Here is a 13492-nt window from a genome sequence, read left to right on the forward strand (position 1 = left end):
TTCTAGAGAGCAACACTTAAGTACAACTGTGTGCACTGGCCAAAAAAAAGCTGAGTCGTTGTCCTTCACCCATCCGTCCCAGCAGCCTTGGCTGGCCAGGTACCATTTTGTGTATTGATGTCTGAGCTGCTTCTCCTGGCTTTTGGCATGGATCCTGCCTTGGTTCTGCCCTATTGTGACAATAGCTCTTACCCCCAGTTGTGTGCTAATAAATATTTATTTGGCTTTGTTGCCATGTTTGCTGCCACTTCAAGCCCGGGGCTCATGCTTCTCATTCCCCAGAATATGTGGCACTCTGCAAAGCACTGACCATCCTCTGTGCAGTCTGAGTCACAGAGGAGGAGAGTTGCTTCAACCTGGGGATGGACCACAATTAGGGTAAAGTACATGTATGTGCTACAGGTTCTCATCTACAGAGCAATGGGGAACCAACACAATTCACCATCGGACTGAGCCTACAGAAAACCCACCTTCGTGCACAGATCCTAGCCAGGGGCAGCTGTTTTCCTCGGGAATTCAACAACCTACCACTTTTTGTTAAACCAAGGAGGAATGCAGCAGTGCTGGGCAATTCCTGGCCATTAACCCACGTGAGTGGACTGCAAAGCTCCCATCCTCATCTCCTGGGTTTGCTTCCACATTCCCACCTTTGCTCAGATGGTGCAACATCAAGCCTTTGAATGTGTACACTCTGATAAAAAAAGAGGGAATTTTTAGGCAGGGAGCCAGATTGCATAATAGTGAGGAGTCAGCTGTTTGGTACCCAAATTCACCATTTACACCTTCCACACAAACCAAAGGCCCCAGTGGCCACTCTGGCTGCTCATGTCTGCACCCCTCCTGGGCAGCTTGCAGAGATGAGCGAGCAGGAGACAGATGAGAGGTAAAGTGATCAGCCAGTCAGTGCTTTTTATTCCAGAGGGTTGCTGAAATATTAGGGCTGGCTGGGACAGCCCTAACTGGTACTCACCTAACTGATGACTGTAAGTGAGCACAAAGCACTTCCAACCTTGCTCTCCTGCAGGAGCAAACATGCTCCTGGGGGATAACTGATTGCCTATCACCTTTTGTCACAGAAGGCATTGGCTCATACATGCCCCAAGTTGTTCCTGAAAAAAATTCTAAGAAAAAATGCTTGTTATGGAGCATAGTGGAGAGTTACTGAACCAGCCAGTCAACCTGTCTGAAATACTCTGCTGGTGCAATACACTTTTGCAATTAATAAGAGTGTTTATGTTTGTGTTGGAGATGCCATGGCCAGGCATCTGAGGCAGATGGCTCCTGAACAGGCTCCACAAGCTGCAGGAAATTGAGGGTGATAGATAGACCCTCTTCTCCTCAAATGGAGCCAAGATCGTAGAGGCTCCATCGAAAATGGATTTGTAAAATGGCCAATAAGTCACTCAGAACATGGTACGTGATTTGCCTTTAGGAGAATGTGTGTGCTGATGATCCTCTGTCTTCATCATGCTTATGTCATGCAATGAATTTCGCCAAGTCTTGTAGTGCCTTATTGCAGCTTCTGGCACTCCCCAGCACAACTCGGGGCCTCCATTTCTCTCACAAGGGTAATGCAGTGAAACTGAGCTTGTGCTCAGCTATTCAGTCAGACCTGTTTACAAGGAATCAAAAAATCATGATTTTGTCTGACAGGAGCCTCTGTTGTTCAGCACAAGCCAAAAGTAATGGGGCTCTGCCTGAATGCTTCCTGCCTGCAAAAGGACCATCCTCCCAGCTTAGACACATGTGTGTCCAAGGCAGCTCTTCCACCCACAGGGTTTCTTCAGCTGCAAAATAGGGCTGGTGTGTTGGCTTCTGTCATCTCTCCCTCTACCCCAACAGCCTGGGTACTCTCTTTCTCCCCTCAGTTAAGCAAAGTAAGGTCCAGCTGTACTTCCATGCTTTGGTTCACAACAGATTAACACAGGGTTGAGAGCTAGAAATATTCAGCTTCTTTTTCTTAAGACCACGATACGGCTTTTTGCCAGAAAAGTACGATTAAAAGGTTGGCACAGGCCCTCACAGTTCTTGGGTGGTGAACTCAGCTATATTGCTGCACAAATTCTTGGCATCAGAACAGTCACCCTTTAGTGGAGGCACACGGGAGCTGGCCGTGGATGGGGATCAATCAAACTGGCATCTCACAAGGGCTCCTGTGCATGGCTGGGCTGCTCCAAAACACAGCTGCATGCAGAAACAAGAACCACAACAAAAACTTTAACTTCCAAGCCAAAATGCTGCCCAACTCACAGTCACATCAACATTCAACCTAATCTCTGCATTAACCATAGGGGGGATGAAAACCTGTCAGCACCGCGGTTAAAATCTTCCAGACAAGCGACTTCTCCCCAGATGCAGAAAGCAGGGAGGAAATTTGTAGCAGGAGTTTCCCCACAGATGCCTGGCAGCAGGGCAATGTTTGCCTGCACCAGCCTCTCCCAGGTGAAAGGGCAGCTCGAGTCCCTGCAGCGCGGCAGCCTGGGCACAGCGGGGCCACAGCACGGCACGGCCACCCAGCTGAGCGGCAGCAGGCGAGCGCCAAGAATGGGATGTTTTGTACCAAGACAGCTGGGGAGCACATGAGCAAGGCTCATCATGCCGTGGGAGTGCCAGTGACACGAGACTGCAGACCTTGCTTTTGAAATGGTCTCTCTCTTCATGTTTGCTTTCCAAGTGCAATTTCTCCACAACAAACTGCTATCTGTCCCTGTAGACACTCCTCAAGCAAAGTCTGTGCTACCCAAAACTTTACCACAGCCATGCTGTGATCTACCACAAAACTCTGTCATCTCTCTCCTCTGGGAGGAAATTTCTGAAGGGGATTGTCTAGGATAGGTTTTAGGGGAAAACAGAACTGAACACACGAAGTATGAAGGATAATTAAATAAAAGACTTGGGAACATAAAAGAGAGAAACCTTAGACAGGTTTTGTGGCCTTCTCCAGAGGACAGTAAAATAACTGCAACCATGAATCCTTGTACAGGGGTCAGGGAGGGAGATGAACACTGACAGGCCAAGGGGGCAGGCAGCCTTCATTTTTGCCCCTTCCCAGGTTAAGGCAGGAGAAGCCAAACTGGCACTCACATAGAAACAACAATGCATGTGTTAGCAAAGCTTCAATACAAAAATAACAGCAGTCCTCTCTGGTCTTCAGGTGCTTAATGAAGAAATTAAAAGCTGCTGGGTGCTGAGCAGTCACACTGACTGTGCTCACGGGGCTGCTGACAAGGCCAGTTTGGCTCAGCAGCCAATTTTACCTGGGTGCTCTCGGACATTGCAGCTCTCTGCTGCTACACCTGCAAGTTAAAAAACATGCATCTGTAGCCACCTGGGATGTGTCAGAAAAAAGTCACAAAAGGGAAACTGGAGTCTCACCTTCAAAAGACCCCTTACAGGAGGCTTTAGAAATGTGAGGGAACAGTCCCTTAACAACTTAAATTAGATACAGGCAGTTCTGGAGCCAAGGAAATCACTCCACGCATCAGGGCACTGTCTGTGCCACGTATTGCAACAGGAGCTCACTCCTGCTTCTTGCCTTTTATACCATGACATTGCCCAAAGCTATCTTGACACACTGGACAGTTGTGTTCCCTCCAGCAGATAAGGAAGTTACAGTATCCATAAAGGGTATATCCTGTACCAGATAAAAGAAGAAATCTAGTTAGCTTGGCTAACAAGCTATGCAACAATGTCTCTGGGACCTTCCTGCATTACACAGGACCTACTGCTATTGGGCCAGGCAAAGTGAGATACCACTACACCCACCAGTATCTTATAAAGTCACTGTGGTGTCTGCCCTTCACTTTCTAGGATCACAGGGGAGCTTTCAAGGTGGTAAAGCCTTTCTTTAGCAGACGTTAACTCATAAAAATCAAATTACAGACAAATACATTTCACCCTGAACTGAATACTCAGTTTGGATGTATGTGTTTTCGCTAGGGCTTGTTTTTTGGGGGGGTGGTTTTGCTTTTTTCCATTACCAATCATCTATCCTGTCTACCAGATTGGCAAAGGGCCACAAGCAGGGCTATTTTAAAAACCTTTTCCTAACCTGCGGTTGTAATGATTGACTCCACATCTGCAGCAATCCTATAGCTGTCAGCAGTTTAGTAGATTGCCTTCTGAGTACGGTCAAGGACTAACAATATTAAACTAGTCAAGAACTCAAATGTCTCTGCAGGGTTGTAGGGGCTGTCACACACTAATGCTTTCAGGGTAGTTCATTGGCTCTCAGAAATGAAAGCAAAAATATAGTATTTGCCTGCCAGTATCTTAGAGCAAAGATTGTTTTTACCTCCTGGGATTCTGGATCTTCCTTTTTGTGTAGCAGAAAGCAAACCTCCCTGAATGCTTCCTTTGCTGTAACACTCACAAAAGAACCCCTTGCAGATGTTTAAAAACATGAACCACAATGGATCTGTGGATTTGCTCATCAGAGCTGCAGTGCTGCCACAGCAAGGGCTCGTACTCTTCCTCAGTGAGGTCAGGTGGGGCTGTATCCTTACTGCTACCCTGGACATCAGGAGGATGCTGTGAAGCCACAGTGAGCTTCACAAGCCAGCCAGCCAGCACCCTGAAATGCACAGCTGATACCTGTCCCAGGCAATTCCTCTAAGGATGGGAAGGGGCAGCTATTTGGTTTGTCACACTAAAATCCAGATAAAAAATTTCTACTGCTTATGGAAAAGTCACCTCAACTTATTTCTGGGGATGGCTTCCAGACTACAATCATTTGTTCTCAGGAGACTTTTCATTGTTTATATAACACTTTTCTGTGAAAGAGAGTGCAGACTTCCATTATCCAGGAAGAAGCAGTATTAGGTAAGCCAAACACATGAGCTATGGGGCACAGGACCACATCAAAAAGTGACACCCTCTTGCAAGGCCCTTTGCTACAGACAAGTGCCTCACACTGACACCTGTCCCACAAGCTGTGTGGCAAGACTGGGGCCTCTCTCCAGTCCCTGGTGCAGATCCAAAATGAAATACCCCAGGGAGAACTGTCAGTTCTTTCCTTATCAGCACCAGGGGCAGGCTGAGTCTCTAGTTAATAGCTGTGAGGAGTCTGCACACAGAGTGTTTTGTCCCCAGGGCTGAAATCCACCTTTTGCCTGCACTCTCCCATTTCCAGCCTTATTTGCACCCCACAACCCACTGCAACCACTGGGCTGAGCCAACTGTATTGGTTCCTCATTGTTCTTGTTGGAGGGCCCCAGCCACTCTGTCATTTTGCTGCAGCACTGGGAATGCATGGAAGAATGTGTACTCAGGGAAAATGGGCACTTGGCAAAGCTCTACCCTGCCCCATGCTACTTTGCCATCAGGAATTGGTATTTGAGAGGGAAGGGAGACCCTTCCATCCTGAAGCAACCTCTTCAGCAGAGAAGACCTCATTTTACCTACAAGCTATGGGGAATAACATGGGTCTAAATAAGAACATTGCAGGCATTGCTGCTGTCACAGCCCTTTAAAGGAACAGCTGAAGAGCCAGTAGTGCAGCAGAGAAGGCAGGTAGCACATGACAGGCTGTACCAGCCCCAGCAGCCATTGCCAAAGACCTGCCAAGGGTGAAACTGCCTCCAGCATTCAAAAGGCACTTTTTCAGCTCACTTTTCTGGCTCACACAACAGATTGCTGCATACCTGGCAGAGGTGAGGTTTTTGCAAAAGGAACAAGAAGGAAGAACTGAGGCAAGACGGGAAGGAAGAACTGCTAGCGGATGGGAAAGCTGGCAGCTCTGCACAAGAGACTTACACTGTACAAATCCTCACAAGGGATGGCAATAATACCAGCAAAAGCAAGTCGGGTGAAATGCAGGAGGGACATGCCTTGTGCCCTACGGGAAGCTGAACGAAAAGCTCTTCTCTACCTGTGTATCATGTCCTGCAGGCCGAAAGTTTGTGAATCACTGATGTTAAAGAAAATCAGAAGGGAAAACAGCAATATACCCCAATAAGGATGTGTATTTAGAGAGGTGCCTTACAAAAAAGCAGCAGCCCTCCTCATGTTATCACGGGATCAATACGCTTAAGAGACAGGAGGGTGTAAGGTCAAAGGATGACAGCAGAGTCGCAGATTTGATTTCCAATATCTATTCTTGTGTCAAGATGTCAAGACCTGGACAAGTCGGTATCAGACACAACTTACATGAAGGTCAATTGGACCTTCCCAGCCAATCTCAGCAGATGTGGGGTGGGCAGGTGCAAACACTAACCTATGCACTCCCAGGATTCAAACTAATATATCAAGGTTTTCACTTGCAAAACCCCTTCTGTAATCAGGCTGCATACAAAAATGCAGACCACACTCACAAATAAATGTGCAGCTGCTTACCAGTGTTATGCCCTTTATATTGAGGGTGCAAGTCCACAGATGCAACCAAGACGAGTGGAAATTTCATAAACATCAATTCAGTGATAACATTGTCATCACATTCCTTTTGTATCAGGGTTGCAGAGAAAAGCCATAAAACTTGTTTAGTTCCTCTTGCAATGGAACACATCAGCACTGTATTCATGCTGTGACAAAACCAAAAGACACAAGCAAATACAGGTACAGTAGCCAAGCCAGGGTGTCAGCCCAGTTCTGCTGAAGCCGTGGGAGACATAAGTCTGAGGATCTGCCTATGTGCTGAAAAATGAGTAGCTGGTTTAATGTCAAACTTCCTTGAATCTCAAGCAACGATTCAATCAGAGGCTACTTGCAACTAGCAGAAATGCACTCATTTTGATACATAGTTGGAAATTTGATGCCTGATGCCAACTGTTGCCATATCTGTCTCCAAAGCTGGTCTCCGGTGAGGAGCAAAAAATGAAACTTCACCATTCATTCAAACTTGATCGAAGTCCCAAAACCAGTTCAGTAACACGACTTGTCTCATCTTCCCTCAGTTTAGGAAAGAGCATGTCTTACGGTAATCTACAGGAATTAGTTTTTGGGAGAAGACTAGCCTGCTGGTAGAAACAGGGCATTTCCACAGGATCACAGCAAGGTGAATCAAAACAGCCACCATCCTCATTAACAGGCAGATTTGCAACGCAAGAGTCAGCCTGCAACATTAACCTAACGCAAGAAGAGGCACAAGTTGCACTTACCCAGAGTGAAACTGCACCTGTGCAACTCTTGAGTCAGAGCTGTGGTGTGAGCCCCCAGGCTCTGTGAGTATCTGAAATCCTTCCCACCCCAGCATGTTGGAAATCTTCAGGAAAACTCTTGCTCAGCTCATCTACTGCCTTTCAGCCCTGGTGATGTGTAAACTCCTAGATACAGTTTTCTGCACCATGTCACCTGGATACATTTAGCACTACATGGAGGGATGCTCTAGATTGACACACTTGTCATACAGAAACCTGTGTTAGCTTAAATTCTATTTAGATTATGGCAGTATAAAAACATAGACATAGGAAGGGCACAAGCAAGAAGCAATTACCATCACCATTTTGGGCATGTTGCAGTAAGCAAAACCTACATCTCTATTGTAATGACAAATCTATTGGTGATTGTGTGACATGAAGGGCAAGTAGAAAAATTAAGTGTTAATATAATAGCCACTTGGGCCTCCAAGAGGAAAGGGAGTTATATAACTAATAATCTTGTTGCTGTTCAAGAGTTTCCACACACTAGCAGAAGATGAGTTCCAGATGCCATCTTTTTATGAGTCTAATTTCATTGGGGTTATTATTTCCTCAGTGCTATGAAGTTATCCACAGAGAAGATAACTTTGGCTCTTCTGTTGCACACAGCATATTTTGGATATAGATATCTGAACGGGAAAAGAGAACGGAAGAAATGCATCTCTGTCCTTTCAGAGGAATTCTGAGTAAGTACAGACTTCTGAACTGGACTCATAATCTTAATGCACAAAGCACACTTTGAACAACAGACGCGTGTGACTCGAGTGATACACTGGAGTTAATGAAGCCTTTAATCTACAGCACTGCCTGCAGAGTGATCGGCACTAACTGCTTAGTGTGACCTCCCTGGGACTGGGAAGAGCGTGAGAGAAGCCGCACTTTCCAGCCTCCGATAGTCCACCCTCTCACAGCAACAGCTATAGCAAAGAATGTCAATGTCATAGCAAGAATGCACAAGTTCAGTCTGAAAAAATAAATCGTGGCATGTAACACTGGGCTCTAGCTGGCATAAATCAGCTTTTTGCCCAGTAGGCCCAAAGCTTTAGGCTTCTCCAAAAGGTGGGACTGACATAAATGTTACTAAGATCTCGCTAAGCTTTCCTAAGGCGATGATTCCCTCCCTTTCTTCAGTGAGCTCAGGTGTTTAGAAATCTTTTCTATAATTCATTTACATTCACTTGGATTTTATACAAGTGCCATATTTCCATAATTGTCTATGCAGTATATAAATGTGCATGTTTACAAGACTCCTGCATAATAAAATCCCGATGTATGATGTATTTAAGTAATGGGGGAAATTACAATGAAAACATTGTATATAAACAAAGAGAAAAGTAAAATTAACTCTCTACTATAAGAATTACTTCTAACTTAGATGGTTGCTAACACTTCATTCATTAATGCAGAAATAATACATTCTCTCCTTAAGAACAAAGGCTGAAATAGCTCCAAGTGTGAACTGGCTTTCTTGTTTTCAGCAGCAGTTTGAGAATTATAGAGCACACTTTCTAATAATAAACCTTTAAAACTATGCCTAGACCTACTACTTAAACCTACTACTGCTACAATTGGCCATAGTGCAGAGTCTCTAAGCAATGTGATTTACATCAGATTTCCACACTCATCTGGATCAGTGTGGTTTGGCCCCTGTTCAGAAACTGAAATCATTCCCACCCAGTTCTCCAGCCCTATTACATATTTCTTAATGGTGAGTACCTTTCCAGACCATATCTTTCAGGTTTTTTGCCCAGTTTTTGCAAATGACCTTCATCACAGTGACATCCTGTGTCTACTCAGAGGGCTGACAAGGGCTGTTCTCAGGCTGGTGCTGCTGCTTCCCACCTAGGGGGGACAGGGCCGAAGGTTCATCTTCCTTTGTGCAGCCAAAACAACATATTTTTCCCCAACTCAGCTATCCGTGTTTAAAAATGCAAATACATCAAAGGACAAAAAAGGAAGGGATGGGGTTCATTAAGATACGGGTTCTGAGCAAAAATCTGTCCCAAACAGCGTTTCACCTCCCTCCCACACACAGGACTGTGCTAGGTCCAGTAAAAGTCAGATGCAGAGGGGATGGTGTAGGACAAGTGCCCACAGTTCATCTTACTCTAAAAGACACACCAATATCACGTATAATTGCCCCCCAAAGAAACCTACCCTCAGCCAATTAATATGTAAATTTGCCATGCCCTGTTTTCCTCAAGGTGACGTGAAGCCCTATACTAAGTTTAGCCTTAACTTTAGGGAGAAAATAGGGTCCCTTTGAGCAAGAAACATTATGTAAATGTCAGAACGATTGCATGTCTCCAGGGTCATCTCCTGCACACTTGCAGCTCCTGCAATCATGATGCCTGTGGGGCAGAAAGGTCCTTAAGGGAAGCGCTATCTTCTACAAGCTCATGCTAAAAACTGCTTAGCCAACAGCAGAGGGGGGGAACTGGACAAAAATCACTAACTAGTGCTCTTTTATTAAGATGGGACCACTGTTGACTGAACAAGAATGGAATTAAACCTCTCATATCTGTGAAGCAAATGTACCATTTATCAATACTGAGCTCCAACTGCAGGCTCGCAGCCCACATGGCTTTATGCAGAAAAACAGCTCTTAATCAGAGCAGTATCAAGAACAATAATTTTTAAAGAGGATGCTCCTGCTTTCCTAGCTGTGTGAGCAGTCAAAGCTTCCCTCCAAGGTGACTTCCAACCAGAGTGAGCATCGCTCACCAGCTGGAACAGGACTGGCAGACAAATGCATCTTCCCTGCCACAGCCCAGCACCATGCAAGTCTAGACTCTGGCCTCAGCAAGATTCCAGAGCTTTATTCTAACTGAGGACCTGGCACAATATGTTAAAAGGTATTTTGGCACCAGACTTGTGTATTTGTGTGCACGCTCTACCCTTAGCACATCTGAATTGTGCAACATCAGAGACGACAGCTTGGCTAGCTCTGCACGATGCCATGGTCTCCCCCTGTGCACAGGGCAGACATGCCAAACCCTCCAGGCAATGATGAACACCTGGCAGCCAGCACAAACAAGCAGTCCTAGCTGTGATCTCTCCCTAGGTGCCTCTCCATGGACTGTGCCTCCTTGCAGGTTTCTTCCAGCTATCAGTTGTACGGCAGATTTGGAGCTCAGGGGTGTTGCCTCTTTTTACAAGAGTGTCCTAAAGAAGGAAAAAGGAGATACAAGAGAGCAGGTTGCATGTAAGCAGTCAGGGCCATCTGCTGCAGAACTGTACTAAGGCCATCGCTTTGAGAATGGGAATAAAAATCCAGTCACTCACAGATGTGCTCTTCCAGTGTCCTTCTCATACAGGCTGATGCTGCAGTGTGCTGGGAGAGGACATATGCTGTAGACAAATCAATTCCTATGGCTAATTTGATTATGCCTCAGGTGCTGCCCCTCCAGAGTCTCCCCATCATGTCATGGAAGTGATAGTCATGATGGCTCCAAACACCTGGTCCATCTATGCAGCAAAGGCAGTGCAGTACAGAGAGAAGGACTGGGCCCAAGGCTAGCCCCTAGCCGTGGCCAGACCAATTGCCACTGCTCTTCCCTCCAGCAAGAGACTTGTCACAGGGAGCCCACTTGCTGTACAGCCACCCTGCTTCTCACCCCCTCAGCTGGCAGCTGTGCAAGGGCTGCACCACACTCCAGGGCAGCACAGGCCGCTGCTTGACACCAACTCAGCCCCTGCCCTTCCCGGGACAGCCAACACGGAGAGCACAGTGCGCTCCTTCAGGGGAACAGCGATGTGACAGCCCACTGAAGGGGATGTGCAAAGAACTGCTCCTTAGCAGACTGAAGGCTTGCAGATCCCTTGTTTAGTGAGCTTTGTGGAGGATCAGACACCCTTCCCTCTCACCTCTACAGCCATGGTAAATAGCCGCAGCTCTGGTCACAGCTCCCGGTCTCACCATCCCTCCAGCTCCCCACAGCTTCACACCTGTGTTAGTTGCCTTTGGTGAAGCAAATTGTTCATGTCAGGGATGAAGCCAGAGCAAAAATGTGCTTAGTTACACATCAAAAGGGCAAGTGAAGATAGCGGGGCTTTTTTAAATTTTCCTTCCCAAGTTACCTTGCTAAACTGCAGGCAAAGCCTTCAGATCTGAACTATGTACACACTTCCCGACGCATACTTATGCCTTAGTCATTTGCCTCCTCTCAAAGCTCTGTTGGAATACACTCTGCAAGACCACCCTGATGCACCAGCCAAGTACGGCCTCCTGCAAACAGTGAAACAAATTCTGCCAGTTTTCGAGCCATTCCAGTATTGTACCAGCATAAGATTTTACTTCCAAGGTACACATACACAATTCATTGTAACCAAAAGCATTACTGAAGTACAAATTTAGCTTATGGCATAGAAGCACAGATACCAAATCTCTTGAGCTGTTTTCAAAAATCACAAAAAAAAAAAAATTGGCACTACAATGGTATAATTTCCAAGCTACTTCCCTCTGTCTCTAGAGATAAAAGTCATCCCCAGGCTGCTGATGAACTTAGCAGGTACATGTTAATAACTGGGGGAATATTTATCTGAAGTATCAGACAATACAGGCTGCTCTGCAGAACTGGCAAAGCAATTTAAAAGTTTTGAACCCCAGCTCCATGAGTTAAGAACAGGGAAAGGACAAAATTTCTACCTGCAAGAGAGCATGCAATGGCCTGGCCATTAACCAAAATATTTCAAAACAGGATAATAATGGATAGACAGGGAACCAGGATAGCAGCAGTAGATGTTCAGTGCTGCAGCAAAGCACCAGGCAACTTTCCCACCAACAGTTAGCTATTCTTACAGCATGTGTTAGTCTGCTGGGCTATTCCAACAAATGCCTTGCTTTCTAGAAAGAGGAACATGCAAAGCAGCATGTCTAACAGTGCAGCTTCTCTGCTGTTCTGGCTGTTCTTTTAGCATTGAAACAGCCCCTGTTCCCCTGCAGGGCCAGGACCTGGTATTGCTGGCACAAGCCACGGCTACTTCAGTTACCGGCTTTGCTCCATCAATCCAGCTGTGCTGCTGCACACATCACCAACTGACAGGACAGAAGTGAGGTGCTACCTTATTGCTGGTTACGTTAATTAAGCATTGTGACTCCCCTATGAAACAGGCAGGTGACACCATCCCTCTCTCATGTCGTTAGGTGGTGGAAGTGCCAGACTGGCTTGCAAAGCCAGAGGTCTCAGCGGGAAGTCATCCAGCCTGTGGTAAGGTCTGCCCGGCACGGTGGTCAACAGGAGCCTCAGCCCAAGCCATCACCTGGACAGCAAAGCCATCTCTGGATGGTGAGGTGGAGATTCCTGCTAGAGCAAGGGAGGCCGCGGGAGCAGGAGGATGCTCCCCGGCGCTGCCGCGGCGCAAGCCCGGGGCAGCTGGAGCAGCGCCGCTCTGAACAGATGCAGTCCACATAGAGTAGATACATCACAGATGTTTATAAAAACGTAAGTGACAAGAGGAGGAAGCGAGGGAGAGCTGCCCGTGCAGGCGCATCGCTGGAGCAACAGCTGCCGGGGGGGGCCGGGGCAAGGGGGGACGGGGGGGTCGCGGGCGATGGTCGCACTCCCGGCGGCGGGAGCGGAGCGGATCTGAGCACCTGCCGCCCTCGGGGGCAGCGCCTCGGGGAGCGGGTGGGAGGGCAGCACCGGCGAGGAGGGAGGACATCGATTCTCGGGAGGGTGGCCGTGGGAAGGGGCGCGGGTCCCGCTCCCCCCGCCCGCCGCGCGGTCCGCACTCACCACGGTGACAGGGGACACCATGTCGGCGGTGGGGCGCGAGCGGCTGCTGCTATTGTCGCTATTGTCACTATTGTCGCTATTGTCGCTATTGTCGCTGCTGCTGCTGCTGCTGCTGCTGCTGCTGCTGCTGCTGCTGTCGCTGTCGCTGTCGCTGTCACTGTGGCCGCTGCCCGCCCCGCCGGCTGCCCTGCCTGCCTGCCGGGGCGCTTTTTTAGGCAGCACTGACGTCACTGGAGCGGGGCCCCCGCGGCGAATGCGCTGCGGGGAGCGGGAGGAGGCGGCCCCGGGCCCGCCCCGGGCGGGCGGAGAGGGGCGGGCGGGCAGCGGGGACCGGGGAGCGCTCGGCCTCGCTCGGCCCCGGCAGCGGCGGCGCCAGTGTCGCCTCCGCCTCCTGGCGATGTGCCCGCCGGGCAGGCGGCAGCGCTCGGGCCGTGCGCCGCGTCCCCTCCCCGGGGTAGCGCCGAGCCTCGGGAGCCCCGGTGGCGGCGCGTTGCGGTCCCCGGGAGCGGTACGGGGGGTCCCTCCCTAGAGCGGCCGCCCCGCAACCTCTGCCGGGACAGGGCGCGATGCCCGAGGGCAGCGGAGGCCCCTTCCCCAGCACGGGTTCCCCGGCGGCCGAGG

The 13492-nt window shown here is 48.4% G+C and overlaps 1 protein-coding gene across 1 annotated transcript in view; it reads right to left on the reverse strand.

Annotated features, from left to right (window-relative positions):
• The window catches only part of TMEM86A (transmembrane protein 86A), a 28758-nt gene extending 15523 nt beyond the window's left edge, over positions 1 to 13235 (reverse strand). The window contains exon 1 of the mRNA XM_051804040.1: positions 12872 to 13235. Coding sequence (XP_051660000.1) covers positions 12872 to 12892 — 21 coding nt within the window. The 5' untranslated portion in view covers positions 12893 to 13235. The remainder of the gene's footprint in view (positions 1 to 12871) is intronic.
• Between the last annotated feature and the right edge of the window lie 257 nt (positions 13236 to 13492).

Source organism: Manacus candei, unplaced genomic scaffold (genome assembly GCF_025592945.1).
Source record: "Manacus candei isolate 608988 ecotype Guabito, Panama unplaced genomic scaffold, ASM2559294v1 h1tg000060l, whole genome shotgun sequence".
Classification (NCBI taxonomy): Eukaryota; Metazoa; Chordata; class Aves; order Passeriformes; family Pipridae; genus Manacus; species Manacus candei.